Raw genomic sequence first — 26,639 nt, 5'->3', positions numbered from 1 at the left:
TCGACTTGCTTCTGTTGTATGTTATATAACAGCAGTAGAAAGTTATCTACTGTATGTGAAAAGCAGCTGCTTGGAAGATGCCAGTAATGGGCTTTCCTGTCCTACCCTACTATCAAAAATCTAAATATGCAAAGTTTGCAAAGCTATTGAGACTAAGCTAGAGCCTTTATGCAGCTAACATTCCGGTTTGCCTTCTGTCAAGTATGGTGGAAGATCTGGGATCCTGTGGGCTGCCATATTTTTATCCCCCCCCCCAAAAAAAAAAACTCCTGGGGACTTTATTGGAGTTCATGGCACAACATTTTATATTGAATAAATGGGTTTTTAACATGTTAGGGATTGAAAAACATAAGGCCAAAAAAAAATCATAATGGTTCAATGACCCACAAAATCCGTCCTTGATAGTGGGAACTGAATCCTATAGATTACCTGTAGGTTGAGTCAAAAAGAAGAGAGAATTAGAGAGAACTCTGGACTCTTACCTCCACTTTTATTTAAGCAGAGATTAAACACCCTTTTATTCAGGTATTTGGGATGGAGGATTTAAGTTTAAAACCACTGATCTGGAGATTATAGAAAGTAGAATGGTCAGCGGTTCCCAGTTTCTCTATGCTTCAAATTTGGGACACGTTTAACCTGTTTGTTTCACAACAAATCATTCCATGTATGAATTAAATATGCACTGATTCAGGTTTCATATGGCAGATGCCGATTATTATGATTTGATCAAATGGAGGAAGCAGTATACACATGGTTCACATGATGTTGAAGCATATATTGGTCAAAAATATCCTCCATCTGATGTATTGGTCTACCTCTAATATGTATAGTAAAATAGTATTAATAGTCATCTGACACTTTAAAATTAAAACATATGGTGTTTATAATTTTTCTGCTACACTTTCAGTTTGCAGAGATCTTCCTCTTTCATCCTTATGTGGGGCTTGATTAGACTCCAGCATGCCTTCACTTCTCTCTAGCTTCAGTTTGGGTTTTGCCAGCTCTGTCAAATGGTTTGGGGGCGGAGCATTATGCCAGCCGTGCCAGTGTCCTACTTTGACTGAGTCTGTGAGAAGGAATGTGTGCCACGGGTTGTAGCATCCTCCAGACAAGATGACTTTGAACTGGCTCCCAGCTGAACCCTCCCAGATCTGTGTCAGTGTCCCATTGTAATATCTAATGAAGCACCGCTTGAAACCAAACGAATATTTTTCCTCTCACACTGATAACAGAAAATCTGTGATTACAGTTCATTGGCAGGAAGATGCCACCCTGTCGAAGGCTGCCTCGAGTTCAGCCTGCTTTACTTTTCTAATCAGAGAACATTTATTCACACAATCATTTATCCGTCCTCCCTGTGGTGGTAAACGTCTCTTAAACTGACCTCTCAAACTGTGTTATTAATCCTAAAGTGAATGTGCAGCACACAGCCTGCAGGCTGGAAATCACAGAGCAGTTCAGAGCTAATTATGAGCTCAGACAGTGATCTCTCTTTTATCTCTGATATTGTATCTTAAACATCACAGACATTTCCAAAGAGCCATATTAGTTCTTATTAAGCTGCAAATTGTATCTCAAACATGCAAATTTAATCTCAGGGAATAACTGCAGATATCTCAGCCAAAATCTCAGCTGTTTAAAGTTTTAATATTCCAATATGTTTCATTTTAACAGGCTGCATTGGGTTAGTAGTTGATTTGATTTTTCAGTTTAATTAAAAATATCAAACTGTGAGATGAAACAGAGAAGCCCAACCTGGAGTGACCATGGCTATATTTGTTAAAGACGTTTTTAAAAGCCTTAGATGGACTTTTTTCATTGCACTTGTATTTTTTTCACCCTGAAAACTCAGTCAAAAGAAGAAACACCTAAAAGGAACAAATTGATTTAACAGGGAACATCATTTATGTTAATATTTTTATCTCAACCTGCACACTTTATTAAGTTATTTACAGTTTCATTAAAAATTGTTAATTGCCAGTTTTTTGTGTAAACTCAAAAATAAAAGGAGCGTGTAAATTTTTATATCAAATCCAAACTCACAGTTCTAGCTAAGGTCCCAGTGGTGTTTTTATGACATAATTACTAATCATCTAAATATGTAAATGCTACAATTTTTTCACAGTCCTCTCTGAGCCTTGGAGACTTTTTTTTAACCTCGGGTCCCCCATGAAAAAATTTGATCCTGGATCTCAATAAGTGTTGCAGCAAAAAGAGCTGCCTTTTAGGTCATTAGATGAAAGAAATGGGCTGCTGTGTTTTCTGCTTACTTCCGAGAAAAAATGGACCACATGAATAATATTAACATTAGACATTTCATCAAACTCTGATCAGTTCAAGACAGCAAACTTTTAATTATTCTACGGATTAAAGAACAAACTTTTGACACAATGCATCAATTGAAAGTGTTTTCATTTATCAGAAGTTGGATTCTCAAGAGTCAGATAATGCTACTGCAATCAAATTAATACATCCTGATTTTACACATTTTAATAGGGGGGCCAATACATTTCTCTGTCTACATACTGGCAAGTTTCCAACATGTGCTAAAATTATTGTTGTATATGAATTAATCACAGAAATAATTAAAACACTACTTTTATTATGTTTATTGGTAAAATTGGTGAAGATATTCACTGGAAGATAAAGCTTTTTAAATCATACTTCAAGTAAAAACATATAATATAATTTAGAGAAAATATCATAGGAAGAACTTTAACAAACTCTTAAAGGGGGTTTGGATTCCTCTGATTAAGCAATATGCTCCTATTTATAAGTACTCACTTTTATGAATTATCTTAGGTATGACAATATTGCAATCCAAAAGGATTGGATGGTGAAATAATGAACTTCCAAGCTGCACAGACAGAAAGGGTCACAAATAGAGCCTTTCTCAGACCTCTGCGTCCGCTTTTTGATCAAATTAAAGGATCAGCCCTCAGTATGTATCACCAGTTTCATCTATGAAGCTTTATGAAAAGATTAGCAAAAAAAATTGAGAGGAAATTATTACTGTCGTTTACACAGAGCCTGCTTATCAAAGTAAGCATCTCACCTTTGAACATACCAAAGCTTCCATGTGATTAAACCGGTTATAACAGATATATAAAGAGAAAACAAGAAGAAAAGGAAGTTTTTGTTCAGGTTTTTTTTTTTGCTAAAGGAAATGTTGATTTGCTCAGACCCACAGATAACAACTTATTCCTATGATTCATTCCTGCAGCAGAGACGTCTGAGAATGTCTCGGATTTCAACTTGTTTTCAAGATAGGCCGGCAAAAAAAAAAAAAAAAATCAAGGTTTCTTATTTTTATAGAAAAAAAAAAGTAGACAAATTTCAGAAAAAATACCACCTTGGAATCCTCTTTTCTTTTGCTTTTTAAGTGTCGTTGAATGTATATAAATGTTACTGTAGGTTTTCTTTGTCCACTACTGCTAATAAACGCTACAGTATCAGAGTGGTGTAATAAAGGGTCTGCTTAGCTAAGAAATATAAGGAACCTTTTAGATATCAGAACATAAAATAATGTTGTTTTTAAATGTATACATTAGCATGAATGGATTTCAGCCACTTTATGGGGTCGTCTATTTGGAGATGCGTCCATATTGTGTGTGTCAGTGTCAGTGCTGTGTCCGTTTGATGGGAACGGGGCTGACAGTAGGGTCAAACGTACATGCACTATACCTCCTTTAATGTGTCCCTTTCCTGCTGAATCCTGAAAGGATGATGAGCTGTGACAGTTTGGATTAATGCAAAGATTTGTCCCTTTCTCAGGTTGCTGATCTACGGTCAGTACTGCAGCCACATGGAGAACGCCCAGAAGACACTGGATGATCTCATAGCAACACGAGAGGATGTCAAAATAAAAGTGGAGGTAAGATAGATTTAGCGCTCTCTGCTGAACAGCTGGGCTGAGGCCAACATTAGGACTTCATTGATTAGTATTCAGTTCTGTTTTTTTTTTTTTTATCAAGCAGAATAAGGAGGTATAATTCTGTTTTTGTTTTGTTTGTTTTTTGATAGAATCAATGACCAAACTTTTTTTTAAATTAGAAATTCTTAGAAAAATTACCTTACACATAAAACCCTAAATTGTAGCTCTACAAATTATTTTGCATCATTTATTTTGTAGTCCTACTATTTATAGAGATATAATTGGAACCGGTAGGGGGTGATCCTACTGTATGTAGATGATTGGTAATTCTATGACTCTATAAATGTATTTTATAAGCTGCTGATTTTTTTATTTTATGCCTCTTATTGAACAGCACTTGTCTAAAAAATGTGCTAAATAAATCAATCTTACTCTCTTACTTTTTTTTACACTCTTACTTTTTTCTGGGCCATAAATGACACCCCTGATTGAATCATTGTTATGAATTTCTCTGCATCTGAGCCTTTTTAATTAGTTTCTGTAACAGTTGGACTTTAGATATTGATACATTAATGGTTTTAAGATTACCTACATTTTAAATTAAATAAATCCAAAATTGTTTGGGGATGTTTGTAGCCTCAGACATGCTCTGAATTATCCTCCTTTGAAATCTAAAGCCACTATTGTCCCTTTGGTGCCATTGACACAGATTTATCTGCACTAATAACAAAAACTAAACATAATAAAAGTACTTTAGCTGTAGTGGTTTAGCTTAGGGGAGAATCTGCCTGCTACACTTTTTCTGTGTAAAAGAAATAACCTGATTGTCTGTTATGTGTGAACTGGGTGCTCAGGCATCATAATAGCACAGTTTGTATCTTTTCTTGCTTATAGTTTTGATGTGAAGTCAGTTAACATACTTTTAAATTAAATAAGATCATATGAAAGATCACCATGTAAAATAAAGTTATCAACCTCACACTGAATCGTATTTCAGGGCAAATAATGAAAATGTTTTCTTTTCTTCAGAACAAAAGAAAATAACATCCTGTGGCCTACTTTCTATTTTAACAATGTTAAATACAACGTATGCAGGTAGAGAGAATAGGAGACAATTTAGCAATAATAAAAAAGAAGGAAATATCAAAAGGCAAAAGTGTTTCTTAATGCATTATGTAATTCATCTGCATTAAAGAAGCACTAATGGAGCAAATATGTATATCTTCTTTTTATGCATCACGTAGTTAATTAATTTCAAGTTGTCTTGATAAAAAACAAAATCAAACTAAAATTCAGAAACATTTTTCCCTATAATGAATCTAAAGCCATGGCCAAATAACTTTAACATGGGCCGAACTTCTCTTGCTCACATACTGTATATTTCTCCTCTTTTATGGGGTTGTGTTTGAATTAAGTCTGGTTGGTCAGAAGTCTTCAGATGAAATTCAGTCGAATGCAAAGTTAATAAAGTTAATGAAAATGAACTTACAAAAAGCTCATTTGCACTTAGCCCTCCACAAAATGACCTGGTAGCATCAGTTCAATGAGCTCAGGGGAAAATGTTAACGAGTCTCTGAAGCTGATGCGACTGTCCTGCTGATGGAAGTGAAGCAGCTTTTAACTGGAGCGGTGCTTGAAATCATTGTTTCGTTAACTTTACAGAAACTTTATGTCATTAATGCTATTTTAGGCTTAACAGGCTGAACTATTACAGCTAATGAAACTCCACTGTTATCAACCATTTATCCAAACATCGAGACCTCCAAAATTCATGAAGAAACCTTTAAATTGTTCTAGAAGGTCAGGCAGTACCCAGGAGGGTAGCTGACTGCCACCAGTGCAGAGTTTGCTAAGGAATGGCAGCAAGTTGGTGAGCAGTGAGGGGGAGACTTTGAAAGCTGAACTGTTGTCTGTAAAAGCAGCAAATGATCAACTTCTCATCCCAGAATAAAACAAAGGCATGCTAACAATAACGGTTAATTGAAATTTTTTGATATAACGTTGGACCTGTTAGACTCTTTTGGATAAAAATCATAACTTTCCAGCAAAGGGAAAAGTAAACCATGAAAAAAACCCGTTTGAACACTCGTGTGAGGCTGCTTCTCATCTAAAAAAGAGGCCTCAATCACAATTATGGCTGAAACACTGCAAGATACTGTATAAAAATAAATGGAATTAAAATATCCCCCAATATACAAATATGAAGACAAAGAGTGGAGAGTTGACAGCGCCTCTTCTGTTTCACATATATACTGTGGAATGAGTTATCTTTACATGTTAGGAAACAAACTCACCTCTTTCTCTACTTTCGTTAACTGTGTTGTATTTTAAATTGCTACAATAAAGTTGAGTTTTTTTGAATAGGAACAAATTGGGAGCGAACAAAGCCTTTTTTCAAGCACTTCGTTTAATTTAATACTTAATAAAGTGCTTTTGAAATAGTAAAATGCTCATCATTTTGATATTCCTTATTTTATATACTATATATTATTCATTTTGCTATTCGTTATTCAAGATCATTGTGCTCAGTTTGAGTATACCAAATGTAACCTTAATACAAAAAACACTGAAGCCTTAAAGCTTGTAAAAAGCTGAATTTTTCCCAGTGTCAGAGTGCTGGCATGGGCTGTAAAATGTGATTTTTTTCTGTGTTTTTGTTCAACGACCCTCTGAATCCTTTAGTTGAAAGCAGAACTGTTGTGCAAGAGTTGCATCAGCAGTCTCTCAGTGCAAAGAAAGGGCTTTCGGTGCTATTGGCAACATTAATGGGGTAGTGATCACAGCCTGGGTGGATTACCCTGAGATCCTCTCAGATGGGTCAGTTTTGTATCACTTCAAATCATCTTCTTAAAGTTTATTTAAACACGGTGTTAGGGAGGAGCGATAAGCTGCTGTTACTACACAAAGGTGGAGATAAACTTTAACACCACCTGTTATTTGGCAACAAGAGCACTTCTGTGTTTTATTGTGATGGAGATTAAATCAAAATGATTTTATTATTTGGAGGAATTTCTCAGTCAGCATCCGCAGTAATTGTGTCACCATTTCTGGCATTATGGCAGAAGAAATAAACAGGCCCTGCTCTTGTTGCTGGAATGCAGCAATTAGTTGTTGAACAATAAATGTATTCTTGCATGTAGAAGAAATAAAAAAAAACACAATACCCTCTTATGCAACTTGGTGACCACCCTGCTTCTCATGTTGTTGCTCCTGCAGGAATGTACCATGAAGGTGCAGGAGGGGAAGTTCAAGCTGCAGGATCTCTTAGTGGTTCCCATGCAGAGGGTGCTCAAGTATCACCTACTTCTGAAGGTAAGTGGAACTCTCATGTCTGAAGGACCAGCAACATCGTCCGCTTTACACAACTTAATCCGATCATGGACATTCGATGAGTGAGATGACAGATGGCCCTTAAATGACCCTCATCTTTTTCATCCTCTACTCCCACATAGGAAATAAATCTATCTCTTTGAAGACAAAACAGAAGAGAATCTTCACAGCCTACATTCCAACTTTTGAATATCAAATTGTCACCTTCTGTCAGCCTCAAGCACAGCCCTGAAAAGATTGAAGCCTTATTGTGTGTACAGCAGCAGCGGTCAGATTGGATTTTACAGTTTTTAGAGAAAAGCTTAAGGCTACCATTCCCACTTTAGAGGAGAAAAAGGAATGGATTTGTCATAACATCTCAAGTTGGTGCATGAGGTTTAACCTGCTATACAGTAGCTTCCCTGTGTGTCAGCTGCTTGTTCATGGTGAATTGATTATTATCAGGAATGTTTGTTACACTAATTCTAATAATTAGCAAAGCCATAAAAAGGTTCAGATAAAACAGATTTCTGTCCATTTTCTTAATTGTTTACAAATTTGTCAAGGAATGCCTTATAAATGAAGGCTGGACACATAGAAATTAAAATTGTTAATGTTTCATAGCTAAAATCCATTTATAAGATTTACATTTGGGGATTTATGTAGTAGAAAACTACAAGTAGTTCACACATTGGAAGGAAAAGCAAACAAATAAGAATCCTTAAAGTGAATCCTATATTTATATTCAGCCAGCTTAATCAGATGTTCTTAGCCAGCACTCCACCATCTTTGCCTGTAATTACTCCTTAAAGCCTTTTCAGTTACAAGCTTATTAGCTCATTCTGTTTTACAAAAAAAATTAGTTAGATTGGACAAATTGTCTGCGAATATCCACCTTAGTCTCAAGCCAGCAACATGTTTTCTTCTAATTTTTCTGTTTATTTAGTTCCAATAACCTCCTTATAAATCTAACCAGCACTCCCCCCATAAATGACTCTGCCATTAGTCAAGTCAAGTCAGGTCAGCTTTTATTGTCATTTTCTTCATATGCACAAGACATTCAAGGGAAAATGAAATTACGTTTTCTCTTTAAAAATATACAAGACTGACATTTACAGACTGACATAAAGTGCGGGACATGACAGATAACAGTGATAGACTGGTAACAATAAGTGGTCAATAATAAATACAGTACAAAGAACATATGACATTTAACGTTAACATTCAATATTTAACATTGAACATGTAAAAGAAGATAAGATAATGTAAAAGAAGATAAAATAAATAACATTACCTTTTATCATGGAATTGTTGTTGTCAAATGGGCTGAAACAATCAGATTAATCGTGATAAATTGATTATTAAAATAATCATCAACTTTTTTAGTAATCGATTAATCATTAACTGGAGCATAGAGACTGTAAAAAATGCCTTTAGCTGACAGAGCAACCCACTTTTAAAAGATCTTTTTCGTCCCTTAATATGCTTTATTCAGCCTCATCAAGTATTTGTTCCACCTGGTTTGATTTTGTAAAAAGTCTTCTCTAAGTAACTTTCGGTTGTCCGATTATTAATCAATTGATCAAAAAAAATTTATCAACAGAATAATCGATTTGCAAAATGATTTTTAGTTGCAGCCCTATTGTCAGCCTTGTTTTTTGGTAAACAAGGCTGACGTAAGGACGTTTGTTGCTCATCTGAGCAGAGCTCTTTCTCTTACCTTAGCTGTCCTTCATGACTCACCCATTACAGTTCCAGGTAATTGTTCAGTGCAGGCAGCAACCATCAAGGAGAAACCTGCAGGTCTATTGAGCTTCCATTCTCTGGCTTTACCCTTTTAGTGTGCATCTTTCCAGTGGGTCGATCCCCCTCCCCGGTCATAACTGGTTCATGTTTTTGCTGCAGTTCACTGTCTTCACTGTCTCACCTCCTATATATTACCTCTTTAAGACCTTTCCTTTCCAGCACACATTGGTTTTTGCAAGTTAGCAAGGTCCCCTTTGTTAAGTCGAGTCCACAGGTCTCCTTCATTTAGGGATAATTGACAGTCTTAGGTTAAAAAGGGATAGATTTATGTTTTTAATTACAAACATGTAACTAAAACCACACAGTTTCATCCTGTGACCCACTACTTTATGTGTATCTGTTCATTGAAATCGAAATAAAACCCTTCCAAGTTTATGGCTGTAATATCACAAAACTTTCCAAAGAGCTCCAGCGGGTGATTACTTTTATGAGAAATGGTAGCCATTGGAGACTAAGCCGGTCTGATGTTAGCATTCAGCTAAAACCTGTTAGATACTAGGTGTTTGTTTACAACATAAGCAGAGAACGATGATATTCCTCATGATTTATTCACTTTCATCTCCCTAACCACTCAGAAAAAGTTACGTAATTTAACTAGAGATGGATTTAAAAAGCTGTGATTTTTATTTATTTTTTTCCTGTTTGTTGGTGTCGAACCCCTGCAGAAGCCACGGAAATCCTCTGAGGTCAAATCAACCGTGCACTAATCAGATTAAACACACTCCATTTCACAGCCTGCCACAACTTTGTAGGAGAACAGTGCTGCTGAACGCGCCCCCAGGGGAACGCCGGATTGACAGGTCCCGTTTCCGTGTGGAGGGAAGTTTATGCGGGTCTACTCATGCCTGAGGGCATCACCTCTCTTATCGCTGAAGAGATATCATCACAGTAGAGTTCATTGTTTGTTTTGGCTTTGAATAGGTTTTTTATTTGCTTTAGTCGGTCTCTGACTAAAGAGAAATCAGCACTGATATCTCAGATTTACTTAACAGTGTTTGAATAAAAGACTTTATAAAAAAAAATTATATTTCCAACCAACCTTTAACTATAGCCTAAAAAACGGGTCATAATTTCAACCTTTTATGAGTAAAACATGTAATTTGTGTAAAAATATGCAGTCCTACAAATCTGGATAGTACGGAAGAGGATTAGGGCCACTGGAAAAAAAAAAAAGTTAACTGATTTTTTTATTTTATTTCAGTATAGTATGGGAAAAAAGTCAGAATTCTGACTTTAATCACAGAATTCTGATTTTTTTTCTCAGAATTCTGACTTTTTTTATTCTCAGAATTCTGACTTTATTCTCAGAAATCTGACTTTAATCTCAGAATTCTGACTTTTTTATTCTCAGAATTCTGACAATAAAAAAGTCAGAATTCTGAGATTAAAGTCAGAATTCTGACTTTTTCCCATACTATACTGAAATAAAATAAAAAACTCAGTTAACTTTTTTTTTTTCCAAGTGGCCCTAATCCTCTTCCATACTATCCAGATTTGTAGGACTGCATACTTTTACACAAATTACATGTTTTTCTCAGAATTCCGACTTTATTCTCAGAATTCTGAATTTAATCTTAGAATTCTGACCTTTTTATTCTTAGAATTCTGACTTTAATCATAGAATTCTGACTTTTTTATTCTTAGAATTCTGACTTTAATCATAGAATTCTGACTTTTTTATTGTCAGAATTCTGAGATTAAAGTCAGAATTCTGAGAATAAAAAAGTCAGAATTCTGAGATTAAAGTCAGAATTCTGAGAATAAAAAAGTCAGAATTCTGAGATTAAAGTCAGAAGTCCAGCTGTTAAACTGAAAAAAATTTTTAAAATCAGTTAACTTTATTTTTTTTCCAGTGGCCCTAATCCTCTTCGGTAGGATAGCTTTTACAAGAAAAGGATTTTATTTTTATAGTGATTAAAAAAAGTTTTTAAAAAATGACTGATTTGTTTTTGGGGGTTTTTGTTTATTCATAAAACATTCAAAATTGGCTGATTAGTGCAACAGTTAAAAAGGTACATTAAACATTTCTAAATATGAAAATAGTTTGAAAATCTTGAAGAAATGTTTCCTTTGCAGCTCCTTACGTAAAGTTTCTGTTGCGTTCAGGTGCTGCACCCTACCTTAACGCCACACCAAGTCCATTTGCCAATACTTGTTGCTCAGAGCCAATGTGCTAAATGACTATACATGAGAATATAATAACTAAACATATGAGAGACGCATTTACCCTTACACATTTTGCCCCAGAGAGACAAAAGACTGACTCTGTCCTGAAAGGCATCTTAGAATAAGAAATGCAGCTTGTAACTGATTATTTTTGGATTTGAAATAAGACACAATATTTAGAAAGAGAAGCAGTCACACTAAAGCGCATTTATGTAGGCTACTGCACAGCAATGCTTGAGACAGCACTATTGATGAAGTTTAACTTCCAAATCAGATTTTTCTCTTTCTTTTGTCTGTTGTGAAATTAGACATTGATTGGCCTGCATATCATGAGAAAAAAGAGGAAGCGGGTGTTCAGAGTGATTTATCTAACCCTATTGGAAAATTGAGTGGAAGGATAAACTGTGGTGGAGAGTAGTGATTGAATTGCAAGGATGACAGAGACAAGGAACCTTGCAAGTGCCGGAGAATTATTTTCAAATCTGTCACAGACCTTTAAAAAAATATGGGATACAATTGTTGAATATGTTGTGTTGATGCTCTCACACTATATAGGGATGGGTTCCGTTCAGTACCGTGCTAACATCATCTTAAACAATGGGCTTGTTTGTCTGGAGCAGATGATGATGCATCGGCCTCCCCCAAATTACCGGCTTTACATGAGAAGTTGCTTTTTGATGCAGGTGTGCTAAGGCTGATGGACTGTAGGTTTCTTTGTAGTTGTAGTGCACTCTTCACTCTTCAGGTGCTTTCTCAGGTTAGACCTTGCACATTGCGTCACATGTATTGCACCAATTGTAATCTACATTGCATCCTTGCCATACTCTCAAGCTCCTATCGTAGATGCAATGCTGTGTTCATGTCAGACATGTAAATATGTCCGCTCTTCCACTCTGTGTCAAACTGATGCATTTAGGTACTGAAACTTGATCTTATGTGAATAGCTTCTCTGTAATAGCAAAGGAATTTGGTTGTTTTTCTTAAAATTACAGATTTCAGTACCCATCCCTGCTCATGAATGGATACAGACTTGCCTGAGCGAAGGAGAGGGACTGGACTGAATGAAATGGTCCTAAAGTCCATGTCAGTTTAAATCAAATCGAAACTAAGCTGCTTGAGGTTCAGGTGTGAAGCTTCTACTGTCAGTGATGATTAGGGGTTCATGTCATCAGCTGCTGTTTCTCTGCTGTGTTTTATCAAGATGGAAGTCAGAAGTCCAGGCAGGACTTATGAAGATGTTGGTTTCATTTCTAGGGGGACCTTTTTTTGCCTGTCTAAAGTACAGGAAGCTTAAAAGGTCAACCACCTTCACAAATTCAAATCCCTCAGAGAACCTGCATATACTGACAACATTTTATTTTAAATTCAATAGAAATTTAATGTAGACTGATCATTAGCCAAATGCTAATGATTGGAAAGAAGCATAAATGTATTTTTCTGGGTTTTTTTGTTTAGTTTTTCTTGTGAATCTATCAGTTTCACAATTGAAATGGAAATTAATTTAATTTTAATTGAAATACTAGTTTAGTGAGATCCACTTTTGTCATTAAATTAGGGGTTGGGTGAGCAGCTGAGCTCTAAATAGCTTTGGACAGTTCAGGTAATGATTCATTTATGATATTCTATGAAACTAACCCATGGGGTTTTTTGATCAGCAGAGTCAACAGAGAGAGCTGCTGTAGTTTAATCAGCAAGGTGAGTGTTGTTAACCTGAAGCGTGATGGAATCTATCCTCCCTTGATCCACACTTCCTCTGGAAAGTTGTAAATAGGGGTCTTCTTCAAGTGTGTCTAATCTGAAATAACCAGACTTCTGACAACCTGCTGAAATTTCCATCGGTGCTTGTTCTCTCTGTGCACTGACCGTGCTGAGAAACAAAAATGATCAAGGTAATCAGTGCCAGATTATCTCACATGTTTTGTTTCCTAGATGAGCGGCAGAGAAAAAAAAAATCTCAAAATTCATGTACAAAAATGAACATAACTGTAGAAGAATTGCCATACAGTGAAAAAATATAAGATGCCAATTTTTAAATACATAATCCAGCTTTCTGTAGTAAGTTAAAGTGTTTTTGATCCTTCATAATCTGTCAACTTCACCTCTAAAGATGTTGGTTTTCCTAACTTGGTCGACAACCAGATGGAAATGTAGCATCATTAAACACAGAACTCTCCTATTGGTCCATAAAACATTTAGGCGGAAAAAGTTACTTATCAATAAAATTTAAAGACATTAATTTGTGATCATCAACTCTTTAGATCTATTTAGCTGTTAATGAATGTTTCTATATTTTCAGATTGGCATAGTTAGTAAAACATTTCATCACACTCAAATGGATAAAATGGGATTTAATCTGTATAATCCTAATTAATTTTAATAATAATTTTCTCAATTAACATCTTATTGATCTCAATTTCCTTCTCTGTCTTACCTGCCATAGGAAACGCAGATTAAATTGAGCTGATAGCTTGTTGATCTGTTCTCTACTTGAATTTAGTGGGGGCTTTTCCTGCTCATTGTACCTAATTGGACAGTTAAATATATCAATATGTCTCTTCGCTTGCATCTAGATATAGGTATTCATAATGAGGATTAAAAAAGAGCTGTAGGGATTTAGGTTTTCATCTGCTTGCTTTATAGAATTAATAAATCCTCAGATTGTTAGTGTGTTTAATCTAGTTTCACATGGTTGGGATGAGGTTTAAGTTGCTTAAAGGAATAGTACACCCAAAACATGATTAGCCTTCATTTTCTACTCACCCCCATGCTGAACAACACTCTGGAGTACTTTTTTGATATCTCAAATGCATCTGGAGATCTGGGAGGCTTCTTGCTGTCTGCTGACATTCAAATAATGGAGGTCTATGGCGCCCGAGGCAGAAAGGTCCATAAAAGTCCACAAAAAACGTGTCAATATTCCTCCATACTGCTCGTCCAATGTATTCCAAGTGTCCTGAGTGGGTAGCGTCCATAATTTACTCGAAACGAAGTCATTTAGAATGTTTTTAGAGCATAAACAGTAGTGTATAGGATTTCCTTATAGCGCGTTCACGAGTCTACGGAAACCGCGGCAGACCAAACCAGATGAAAGTGCGCATTCAGCTCGGCAAAGAACTCATGCTCTTCCTCAACACTGAAGTCCTCAGACATTTTTCTTTCGTTGTTTCTTTCTTTGCACATTTCTTCTTCTACGCTTGCATTATCGGCAGAGCAGACGCTGAATGCGCACTTCGTCTGGTTTGGTCTGCCGCCCAGATCTCCAGATGCATTTGAGATATCAAAAAAGTACTCCAGAGTGTTGTTCAGCATGGGGATGAGTAGAAAATGAAGGCTAATCATGTTTTGGGTGTACTATTCCTTTAAAAGCTTATAAATAGTGATTCCATACAAAAGAATATACGATCTTGTTTTGATTCAATGATAGAAATATTTTTTCGTAGTGTTCCTCAACAAGTTACTGCTTCAGATTCAGTAGTTTGATTGTAAAGACAATCATTTCAGTGCTGAATGTCTCTGATACCATAAAACACTTTGTGACCCTCCCTTGTCTGTGCAGGTTGCTGTATAAATACAAGTTTACTTACTTATATAGTTAAGTTTAAGTTGAATTTTTTGCAGGAACTGTTTATAGATCACAGATGTCATACCAACATTTTTCTCCCTCACAGGCACTCACCCCTTTAATAACGCATTTATATTTAGGATTTTTTTACTCATTCAAATAGTATTTTGCAGCAGAAAGCATCAGGAGTTACAACTATGAAGGAGTGAACAAAAATAGCTCGGCTTCAGCTACATAGGGATTCAGTACTTTTGCCTTGAAAGTGGTAATCCATCAATACCTAGTAATGGATCATTGGCTGAAATTCACCCTGGTTGCCTCCTTCAGGCCTGCTCGCCTCCCTCGGGAGGTGTTCCAGGCATTTCCTATTGGGAGGAGGCCTCGTGGAAGGCCCAGGACACGCTGGAGGGACGACGTCTCTGAGCTGGCTTGGTGTCGCCTTGGGGTACCCCCAGAGCAGCTGGAGGAAATGTGTGTATCTGTGCTTAGACTGCTGCCTCCGCGACCCGGCCAATGATATAGCGGAAGAAGATGGATGGATGGATGGATGGATGGATGGATGGATGGATGGATGGATGGATGGATGGATGGATGGATGGATGGATGGATGGATGGATGGATGGATGGATGGATGGATGGAAGGAAGGAAGGAAGGAAGGAAGGAAGGAAGGAAGGAATCAATCAATCAATCAATCAATCAATCAATCAATCAATCAATCCCACTGGAAAGATCCAAAATGATTGAAAGGCAACAGGGTGGAGATAAGAACAATGGAGCACAGAGATCTCCTTTTTTTCTCTTGAGCTATATATATATTCTCTGAAATATCCTAAAGTGTGATGCATTATACTTAATAACTGCTCATTCATTTCTGCAAGACGTATCATTGTTGGTAATGATTGGCAGCCTTTATTTATAAACACTCTTTGAATAATCCGTGTAACATCTGTGTCAGTCAATGTTGGTCATTTTTAATCGGCGTCTAAGCAAAACTGAGGAGATATTTACTTATGTTTAAATTCGTTATAGGGGATGTGGTGGGTATTTCACTGAGGCAAAGAGGAACTATCAGGGGCGGAGTCAACTTTTCACAGGACATTATAAAATATTGATAGATATCAGTCCTGAAAGCTATATAGATTGCATTTAGATATAAATTGACTCTGAATTTTATATTGTACATGTTACATATGTAATCACAACATGGAATAAGTATACTTTTAACAAACTTGTTTTAAACCTTTCAGTCATAATTATTATTGATCTTGTTCTTTGTAGGAGCTTTTGAGTCACTCGACTGACCGACCAGAGAAGCAACAACTCAGAGAAGCTCTGGAAGCCATGGAGGTTGTTTTTTCTAAATGCATGGTTTTTGTTTTCATGTGCAGCAGCTTTACCAACATAATATATTAACTTTTTTCTCTCTACGGATATATTTTCTTTAACTCAGCTCTTCTGTCTCTCTTCTCACTCCTTTAGGACCTGGCTATGTATATCAACGAAGTCAAGAGAGACAATGAGACGTTGAAAAAAATCAGTGAATTCCAAAGTTCAATAGAGAATCTTGTAAGTGTTTTGTTCTCAACTCTGGCTTCTTTGTGCTAATCATTATGCTTTTATCTGTGTTATTGAGCTCTTTGTAGCTACTCGAAGTATAAATACAGTGAAAAACATTTTAAAAAATGTGTTACTGTCCCTGGCAGAACCATTGCAGTAATTGTCGATCAATGAAACAACAGCCACAAGGCCGTAATCAAGCAGCTGTGGTTTAATGCTCAATATCTGAGTGATATAGCATGTTTGTATGATCTAAGCAGCAGGTGAAACTGGAGGAGTACGGCAGGCCAAAGATAGATGGAGAGTTGAAAGTGAGCTCCATCCTCAACAGAACAAAACAAGATCGGTGAGTTTTGATTCGGCCCTGCAGGGGATGGCCTTCGTATTACAATCAACTATTAAAATGATAACAAATGGGTATAAGCTAAGTAATAACAATGTTATAGATACAAAATATAATGAAATAAGCTAATTACCATTTAAATAAGTTTATACTATATGATCTGTCTAAAGCATCTTAATGCTACCTGTAAATCCATTAATTACTATGATTACTGAGGTGAAACGTTTTCTATATTTGCAGGTATATTTTCCTTTTTGACAAAGTGGTCATTGTTTGCAAGAGGAAAGGCTACAGCTATGAGCTAAAAGAGATTATTGAACTCCAGTCATACAAAGTCACAGACGACCCCACGAACAACAGAGACATGAAAAAGGTAAGAAAAGTAATTTGTTTTTTGCCTCTGAAATCAAACCGAATCGAACTGTTTGTTCCACTGTTTAATCTCTGCGGCGATAGCTCTGCTAGTGCACACGATCAAACCGTCTGCATAATCATTACAAATGGTGTCCTTGAGCCGAAGGAGCTTGTTGATGATAATTTCAGATATGTATGAGTAATGCATTGAAGTGCCAATCGTGCAATGTGCTCGTCCATGCTTGAACAATCATGTAAATGCAATGAAGGTCATTTAGGATTCATGGAAACATAGTTTAGTGCATTATGCCACCGGTCTAACATTGCTTTTCTTTTTTTTTTTTTGGTTTGTTTTTAATCTGCATGCCTCTGTCCATGTTTGCATGTGTAACTGGGTCTTTCTCTGGTGTCTTTCTTTTTTTGCATGCTTACCAGTCAAGTGGAAAAATGGTAAGCCTAAGCGACCCCTTTTTATTTAACTCATCTCTTAATGGAGGCTTATTTTTAGTAGTGTTGTTCTTTGGGTGTCATGCTGTGATTGCTGCTCTGTGATTTGCTCTCTAGCTTTTTTGCTCAGATACATTGCATAAAGCATGCAGGGCTTTTTTTCCAGTTCCGTACCGAGTGTCATCTTCATTTTACATAAATGCACTTTCATCACAAGCTTTTTTGTCTCCATCTTTTTGCCACTGCCATCCACATGTCCCTCTGCCATCCCCCCTACGCTCCCCTTTTCCTTCTAGTGGTCTTATGGTTTCTACCTGATCCACCTGCAAGGGAAGCAGGGCTTCCAGTTCTTTTGTAAAACGGAAGACACAAAGAGGAAGTGGATGGAGCAGTTTGACATGGCCATGTAAGTAAGACTACACAGAGGACATCAATGTTACATGCTGCTATGGGATATACAGGTGCTGGTCATAAAATTAGAATATCATGAAAAAGTAGATTGATTTCAGTAATTCCATTTAAAAAGTGAAACTTGTATATTATATTCATACATTACATACAAACTCATATATTTCAGATGTTTATTTTGTTTAATTTTGATGATTACAAATGACAACAAATGAAAATCTCAAATTCATCATATCAGAAAATTAGAATATTGTGAAAAGGTTCAAAATTGATGGCCCCTGGTGCCACACTCTAATCAGCTAATTAACTCAAACCACCTGCAAAAGCCTTTAAATGGTCTTTCAGTCTAGTTCTATAGGCTACACAATCATGGGGAAGACTGCTGACTTGACAGTTGTCCAAAAGACGACCATCGACACCTTGCACAAGGAGGGCAAGACACAAAAAGTCATCGCTGAAGAGGCTGGCTGTTCACAGAGCTCAGTGTCCAAGCACATTAATAGAGAGGCGAAGGGAAGGAAAAGATGTGGTCGAAAAAAGTGTACAAGCAAGAGAGATAACCGCACCCTGGAGAGGATTGTGAAACAAAACCCATTCAAAAATGTGGGGGAGATTCACAAAGAGTGGACTGCAGCTGGAGTGAGTGCTTCAAGAACCACCACACACAGACGTATGAAAGACATGGGTTTCTGCTGTCGCATTCCTTGTGTCAAGCCACTCTTGAACCACAGACAGCGTCAGAAGCGTCTTGCCTGGGCTAAAGAGAAACAGGACTGGACTGCTGGTGAGTGGTCCAAAGTCATGTTCTCTGATGAAAGTAAATTTTGCATTTCCTTTGGAATTCAAGGTCCCAGAGTCTGGAGGAAAAGAAGAGAGGCACTTCATCCACGTTGCTTGAAGTCCAGTGTAAAGTTTCCACAGTCAGTGATGGTTTGGGGTGCCATGTCATCTGCTGGTGTTGGTCCATTGTGTTTTCTGAGGTCCAGGGTCAACGCAGCCACATACCAGGAAGTTTTAGAGCACTTCATGCTTCCTGCAGCTGACCAACTTTTTGGAGATGCAGATTTCATTTTCCAACAGGACTTGGCACCTGCACACAGTGCCAAAGCTACCAGTACCTGGTTGAAGGACCATGGTATCCCTGTTCTTAATTGGCCAGCAAACTCTCCTGACCTTAACCCCATAGAAAATCTATGGGGTATTGTGAAGAAGAAGATGCAATACACCAGACCCAACAATTCAGAAGAGCTAAAAGCCACTATTAGAGCAACCTGGGCTATCATAACACCTGAGCAGTGCCACAGACTGATCGACTCCATGCCACGCCGCATTGCTGCAGTAATACAGGCCAAAGGAGGCCCAACTAAATACTGAGTGCTGTACATGCTCATACTTTTCATGTTCATACTTTTCAGTTGGCCAACATTTCTATAAATCCTTGTTTTTATTGGTCTTCAGTAATATTCTAATTTTCTGATATGATGAATTTGAGATTTTCATTTGTTGTAATTTGTAATCATCAAAATTAAACAAAATAAACATCTGAAATATATGAGTTTGTATGTAATGTATGAATATAATATACAAGTTTCACTTTTTAAATGGAATTACTGAAATCAATCTACTTTTTCATGATATTCTAATTTTATGACCAGCACCTGTATATCTCATATTTGCTCTAAACAACGACCAGGAACAAAAACCAATTAAAGTTTAAAGAAATTCCCTGAAAATATTGATTTTTTGAAATTAAAAGTCTGCCTTGCCTGATCGGTTTATATTATGAGGAACCTTTTACTTTTTCAGGTCCAACATCAAGCCAGAGAGAGCTACAGCCAACCAGCACAACTTCCAAATGCACACGTTTGACAAGAACACCAACTGCCGAGCCTGCAAGAAGCTCCTAAGGTAGCGCCCTAAGAAATAGGCTAAACTTAAAAGCCGACCATGAATGACACGTCTCAAAGATTTCTGTATTTCAAAGCTGCATCGTGATTTTGGTGTTTTACTCTGATTTTAGAGTTAATGCCAGAATTCTAAATTTAAAGGATAATTATAGACAGATTGTCCTTTTTTTTTCCCCACAAAAAATGCATTGTTCTTAGCTTTAGAGCTCCCTTTACTGGATTTGGTTGGCATCAGGATGATGCGATTTTTAAATACTTGGGTTGTTCCACTAAATGATAAGTTAACCGTACCTGAGCCTCAGAAGTTTTAAGACTGTTCTCCATCTTTAAAATGCACCAGTACTCAAGGACTTGCAGCCTGGTAGAGTAAAAACTCCGGCAGCTAAGCTTAGAATTGTTTTCTGATATATGTTCTTTACAGAAAATGAGCCAAGGCCGATGAGTCTGAGTTTGAATAGTTTATAAATTGTATCATTTTCCTATGGTAAAAATGTAAACGGGTCCCAAAGACCTAAGCACCAAGGTTTATATGTTCTTTCATATGAATTATGAACTTTTCTCTCTGTGATGTCAATCGCAATCAGCTGAAAGGCTGTAAAAATTTGTATGTGAAACTCACATAGAAGTTAGAGAACTTGAATGCGGCACTTTACACATAGATTTTTGCTTTGTATTCAGGAACTGAACTAAAAAAATGCCATTTTTGTAATTTCTATTCAATTCAATTTATCTATATAGTGCTAATTCCCAACAAATGTTCAATCTCAAGGCACTCATACAAAAGTATTAACTGTTATCTATGGATGCACCAAGATTAAATTCTCCGGCTTGGTTCACAGGGTCATAACAAGCCTTCATAGCCAAATATTCTGATTTACAAGCTCAAAATACAGTATATATGACTGAAAAGTGTTCCCATAAAAGAGAGCTATACAGTTAAAGTCCAATTTGCAGTTTGAATACAAACGTTCTGCCGGGAGAAAACTACCAAAGCAAATCTCATCACCCACTATTCACATGATGATGGATAGAGTTTAATAGTTCAACTCAGTTTATTTGGATATTAATGCATATATCCACTGACCCAATGCACAAAACCAACACGATTACTTATCTAAATGAGAGAGTAGAAGCAAGTAACTTAAATAATCCCATCGGCGTCGCCAGACCCCATTTACTGGGGCACGTGCCCCAGTATAAATGAGCTGTGCCCCAGTATAAATCTTGTGAATATTTGCAAAGGTAATACATTTTTTTTAATGTATCAATTTAGATAATTCCAACGGGAGGAGACGTGTATTTCTACTCAAATGCGTAGCAAGTGTGTTGTTAACTCCAAATTGAGGATGTATTAGCGCCCCCACATCAGCACATGTCACTGCATGAACTGCAGGTAAACTAACGCGCTGCTCTCAACTGAGTTGGATGGGACACTGTGCGGCCGCGACGCATTTTTAGTTCTGGTAACGTTTCCTACCTGTCAATTTTATTATTTTCCCAGTGAAACCACATGATTTATAGGCTACTAGCTGAAAATTACTGCATTGGTTTGTAGATGGATATCAGGAAATTCCTCACACGAAGCAGAGACAGGGAAGCAGTAAAACAAGATGAGAGAGGGAGGTAAGGTCCCGTTAGGAACATTATTAGGTAAGGTGACATTAGGAACGTTATTAGCAATATAATTGATATTTACATAATTATAAATTTACGTTTTTTAATGTTTGCTTTAGAGAATGAGAATGCAGGTGCTGGAGTAGGAAAGGGAGGAGGAGGCGAGACTGACAGGCAAGAGACAGGACCATGAAGGTGATGATGGAGCAACAACCAGCTTCCACAAACAAGAAGGGGACATTAGTGACTTAGGGGGAAAGCATGATAGTCCTAAAGAAGTGAAGTTGTCCCACTATCCCCAGGACAACTTTTTGGAGTAAAAAAACGTTCATTCAAAATGGTTTGAAAGCTTTTCCTGGTTGAAAAAGAAAGCTTTGTCATCAAGGATATGCAGTGTGTTTTCAATTTGCTTGATAACACCATGTTCCCAACACTAACGCAGGTCATCCAGATCTCCCTCACAATCACAATCATCAGCTGGAGTTGTGAAAGGTCATTCAGTGTGTTGAGAAGGCTCCACACTTGGCTAAGGTGCACAAAGGGACAAGACAGGCTCCATCATCTTGCTATTTTATCAGTTGAAAAGGAAGAACTTTTTAAGCTGAGTCACAGTGAAGTGATTGACCGCTTTGCAAAAATGAAAAATAGGAGGTACACTTTAATGCTCAAAAATAAAAGAAAAACTTAGTTCATGTTGAGTTAAACTTTCACCTGAACTAAAACTTTGAAACCTAGGAATTAATGATTACTTCAGAATGTGTATAAGGAAGCTTTTTATTTGTCAAAGTTGGTGATGTCTTATTTTTTATAGCTGCAATGTTGAAAATGTTCATGTTTGTTAAAACAAATATGCTCTTACACTCAATATCTCAACTGGTAATTTTGGTAGGAATTTATCAGGGTGGGGCAGTGTGCTTGTCTGTATTTGTGTATGGAAGGAGGGGCATATGCGTTAGGGGGCCAGTGCCCCAGTAAAGCTTTGTGCCTAGCAACGCCCCTGAATAATCCTAAACCAAAAGCATCAGTTTCTTTCTGTAAATACAGGACATTCTTTAATGAAGGCGTTTTAGAGGCCGTTAAAGATTTTAGCCCGAAGCAGGGGTCTTATCATTTATTACAATTGCCTATTGAAATGCTACCTAAATTCCAAAAAAGTGGAAATTGTTTCCAAGTTTGAAGCTTGCCATTCAGGAAGCTTTTTCAATTCAAAATAGCTGAAATAGCGTTGATTTCGAGACTTTATAGAGTGGACCAAAAACAAAGCCTAGAAAACATGCAAATTGTACCAGACGAACGGGTCCGCTCTTTAGTAATGGGCATTCGTTTGGGTTCTTTGTTAACCTGCAATATCTGATACCTGTATATGTCTTAGGGGGGGGGTAAATAAATGGGGGTTGTTAGAGGGAATTCCGTAAAAATTCAAGAAATATCCACTGGACTTGGTTTTCAAGATTTGAAGACGTTTCGCCACCTCTCCAGGAAGCTTTCTCAATTCAAATGTCTGGATCCGCAGTGAGTTTGAGTCTTATATAGACAACGCCTTGTATCGCTTGGAAACATGCAATGGAAACCCATGAATGGGTCGTTAGTTCCATCGTTAGCCTGTAATACCTGAAACCTGTCTATGATTGTTAAGGGTCGGTCGTTAAGGAGGTATTGTTCACCGGCTGGAGCGGGTAGGTCCCTCGTTCCTCTGTGATGGGGTGGGGGGTTTGGTTAGAGGGAATTGTTGACTTGTCTGAGAAAGTGAGGTATTTTGTTTCCATGTATGGGGGTTGCAATGATAGTGAGAAGGAATCAACTCAGCCATTGTATTGTAGGTTTTTGAAAGATTAAACCTGAGTCCACGCCCTCTGTTTAAGATTGGTTTTTCTTTCTTAACTTAGATGTGAACATTCTGGTCCTTAAAAGAATGTCCTTTCTTCATGAGGTGTAGATGTACTGCAGGGTCTTGTCCAGAGGAGGTAGCTCTTCTCTGTTGGGCCATACGTCTGTGGACAGGAGTCCAGTGGATTGTTTTTGAAACTGTTTTGGAATGACTATGACCTAGATGACTGAGAATCTTCACCAGCATCTTTACCTAAATACAATTTAGAGATCAAGACCTGAGAGTTGATGTTTACAGATGCTCTCCATTCAGAAAAAAATTAAATCCAATCTCACCCCTGAAATCTGCAGATGAAATTCCACGGAAAGCTATTTCTTCAAGATATTTACTAAACAGGCTAAATGCAAGTACACTCAACAATTTTTAGACTCTGTTTATAGTTGTTTTACAGTTTTATAATCATCATCACTTTGTGTTGCTCCATTCTGATTAAATACAGTAAGATTTGTTAGTGTAATTTAACGTGCTTTGCACATCACCGGATAACCATTTGGAAATGGGTAAAACAAAACGAAATCAGAAAACAGGAATTGGATGATATACCTTGTATTATATTTATATACAAGCCATGTAAGAATTGTCTTTAAGTTCATTTTTAATCATTTATGGGAGAGAGAAAAAATATAGAGAGCTCACAAAGACTTTTTCATGCCGCTTTTTTCTTTGGACAGGGTGCAAAAGAACATTAGCAGTTTGCTATGGGTGGTTTATCATTGTTTCCTGGTCTCTTACACGTTATGTAAAAAGTTACAGAAGCAGCAACACTTTGCAACCACCTGTGGGTGAGTCCCAGATTGTTGGGTTGCCCCTTTTGGTGGAATAGAGACCAGAGTGGTGATAGCAAGTCAGGCTCATGTTAGTATCCTTCCATGATGCATCAATCTTTGCAATAAAATATTCTTTCTGTCGTGGTTTGTGGACATTAAGATCTGAAGAGAAGCCTTATCTCCTGATCAAATCCAAACAGTGGAGTTAGAGTAAAAAAAATATGCACTCCCAGGAGAAGGAGTGGCGGAAAGTTGGAGGGAATTTTGTTGGGAGTTGCAGGGAAGTGGGCTGCCATTTGGCTGGCGTTTAACTGAGAAGGGCCATTTTGAATGGCCGATACTGTAGTAAATAGAGTGGCCTATTTACCATATCATCATGTCATATGGTGAACAGCATACTGAAAACTTTGAAATACTCCAACTACAGAAATGGGTATTTTTAGGCATCCCACTGTAAGTACAAGACAGGCTTCCTCAACAGCAGATCACCGCTCTGAACCTCTAAGTCAGAGCAGCAAAGTTCAGTATGTTGACCCGCACATTTTCACGGCCTTCGTTGACCTAAATTCACAGAGCCGGTTGAGGCGGCAACCAGCCATCTAGATGCTAATTAGTGCTGCATCCCCAGTGGATCCTGTCATGATTTATGGGAGTTGGTATTCCAAGTGGCAGCATTGCTATGCATGCAGTCTTAACAGAGGCCGTTATAGAAACACCTCTGGACCACAAGGGTCAAAGCCAAGCCAGTGTGCTTGATGATTTTAGAGAATGACAAAGCAGGAGATTTTATTTATATATATATATATATATATATATATATATATATATATATATATATATATATATATATATATATATATATATATATATATATATATATATATATACACAGTATATATATAAAAGCTGCAATAATTGCAAACTGGAAGAACAAGCAGGAAGAGAGACTGTGGAGAGTTGTAACACTTTTTGCATTTGACTTTGTTACTTAGAGATTTTTTTATAGTATAAACTTACATCTATCTATTAAAAGTAAAAAACATTTAAAGCGTATTTAATCAAGTAAAATTTTCACAATTTACATCTGAATGACGAGAGTCAGATGCTGCAACTGACCCCTGGGGCCATTATCATACAGCTACAATCCCTTATAATAAAAGGATTCGTATTTTTATCTGGTTTATCATGTTTTATTAAAATATATTATACCAGTGTTATTTTAAACAGATGACTTTATATATTTGCATAGATGAGTACACTTTTCCATATATAGTATTAGATATTTAAACTGATATATAATACAGTATGGTAACAGTGACGTAGGAAGAATGGAGCACATCTTTTTGCAATTGTCAGTACTGGATTCATTGTGCAAAATATAACACTAAGACAAATGCTTCCAATAAAACTGTAGAAAATGCAGCTATATTATATACAGTACCCAACTCTAATTCTAACAATAAAGTCACCCAAATGGCACATTTGACATTTTTATTTAAATAGATGTATATTTTTACGTAATTAGACCTATTTCTTCATCACCCTCAGGATATAGAGAGCTGTAAAAAGGCATAGACATAAACCTCCTGTCGCTGCCCTAATCTGATTCAATGCCTCTTATTTAAGTAAAAACTAAAAAAACATTCTGTTATATAGTCTGTTTTAAATTAAGGAGGACAGCTCCTTCCTGTCAGCAATGATAAATCTTCATGCACTGGCTAAACTAGGTGATCTTGATGCCTACTAATCATATTAGCTAAAAGTAAGCTTGTTATTAGTTTAAAACGAAAGGTTTGGTCCTCCAAAACAATTAAAACATTTCGACAAAAAAAAAAAAAAAAATGAAAAGAAAACGATTTTTTTAAATAGATCCCTGAACAGCCTTTGGATCTGTTTGATTCTCTGCAAGGAAAATGGAAGGGGTCATCCAGTTGAATATATTCAGAATGAGTTTTATCAGTTTAGCTCGTTTCTAATTAGAGAAAATTGACATGTTGTGACCATTTCCTGTTTCAGCTAGATCCTTAATGGTTGGGGATAAGAGATACTTCCTGTTTGCATCAAAGTTCTGAAAGTTTCTCTCTTCTGTTTGTGTTTCTTTTTTTTCTTCCAGGGGCACTTTCTATCAGGGCTACTACTGCTCTCGCTGTGGAACAGGAGCTCACAAAGAGTGCCTGGAAGTGATCACCATCTGTAAAATCAGTAGGTGTTTTCTTCCTTAGAGCATCTGTTTTTCACTTGCAAGTTTATGAAGATGAGGGCTGCTTTCTGGCAGCATTCTAACAAGAACTGAGTGGAAATAGTCAGTTGCTTAAATTACAGTTTCTTTCCCAATAATTTGCACCTCTAGGAACACATTCAAAGGTATCTTTTATTGCAAAGTATCATCTTTGGATGGTCTGTTATCTTCTCCAATTGCATATAACAGTCAGAGGTTCCTTTGAGCATCCATCTTTGTACAGTTATTCCTCTGTCCCTCACAGTTTTTCTAAAGGACTTACCGTACATCATTTGTGTTCTGTTAACCATTTTGCTTATGTTGTCACATATTTATCAGGTCGAGTACTGTACTGGGATTTAAAATGAGGTGATGACGTAATGCAATCTAACAGGGCTCCAATGGTCCTTGGAGAAAA

General features: G+C 36.9%; 1 protein-coding gene across 11 annotated transcripts in view; it reads left to right on the top strand.

The window, feature by feature from the left end:
• vav2 (vav 2 guanine nucleotide exchange factor) overlaps positions 1-26,639 on the top strand; it is a 320,101-nt gene that overhangs the window by 270,357 nt on the left and 23,105 nt on the right. For 4 of the 11 annotated variants that reach the window (XM_038268275.1, XM_038268278.1, XM_038268282.1 and 1 more), the window contains 10 exons: positions 3,775-3,874; positions 7,091-7,186; positions 15,997-16,065; positions 16,198-16,284; positions 16,533-16,621; positions 16,859-16,991; positions 17,408-17,422; positions 17,716-17,825; positions 19,634-19,735; positions 26,117-26,205. In XM_038268275.1, coding sequence (XP_038124203.1) covers positions 3,775-3,874; positions 7,091-7,186; positions 15,997-16,065; positions 16,198-16,284; positions 16,533-16,621; positions 16,859-16,991; positions 17,408-17,422; positions 17,716-17,825; positions 19,634-19,735; positions 26,117-26,205 — 890 coding nt within the window. The remainder of the gene's footprint in view (positions 1-3,774; positions 3,875-7,090; positions 7,187-15,996; positions 16,066-16,197; positions 16,285-16,532; positions 16,622-16,858; positions 16,992-17,407; positions 17,423-17,715; positions 17,826-19,633; positions 19,736-26,116; positions 26,206-26,639) is intronic. The other 7 variants (XM_038268286.1, XM_038268283.1, XM_038268281.1 and 4 more) reach the window with 3 other exon arrangements.

This window comes from Cyprinodon tularosa, unplaced genomic scaffold, assembly GCF_016077235.1.
Source record: "Cyprinodon tularosa strain WSP-4 unplaced genomic scaffold, ASM1607723v1 ctg7, whole genome shotgun sequence".
Lineage (NCBI taxonomy): Eukaryota > Metazoa > Chordata > Actinopteri > Cyprinodontiformes > Cyprinodontidae > Cyprinodon > Cyprinodon tularosa.
Note: the sequence above shows the minus strand (reverse complement) of the source record. Positions and strands in the feature narration are given on the sequence as shown.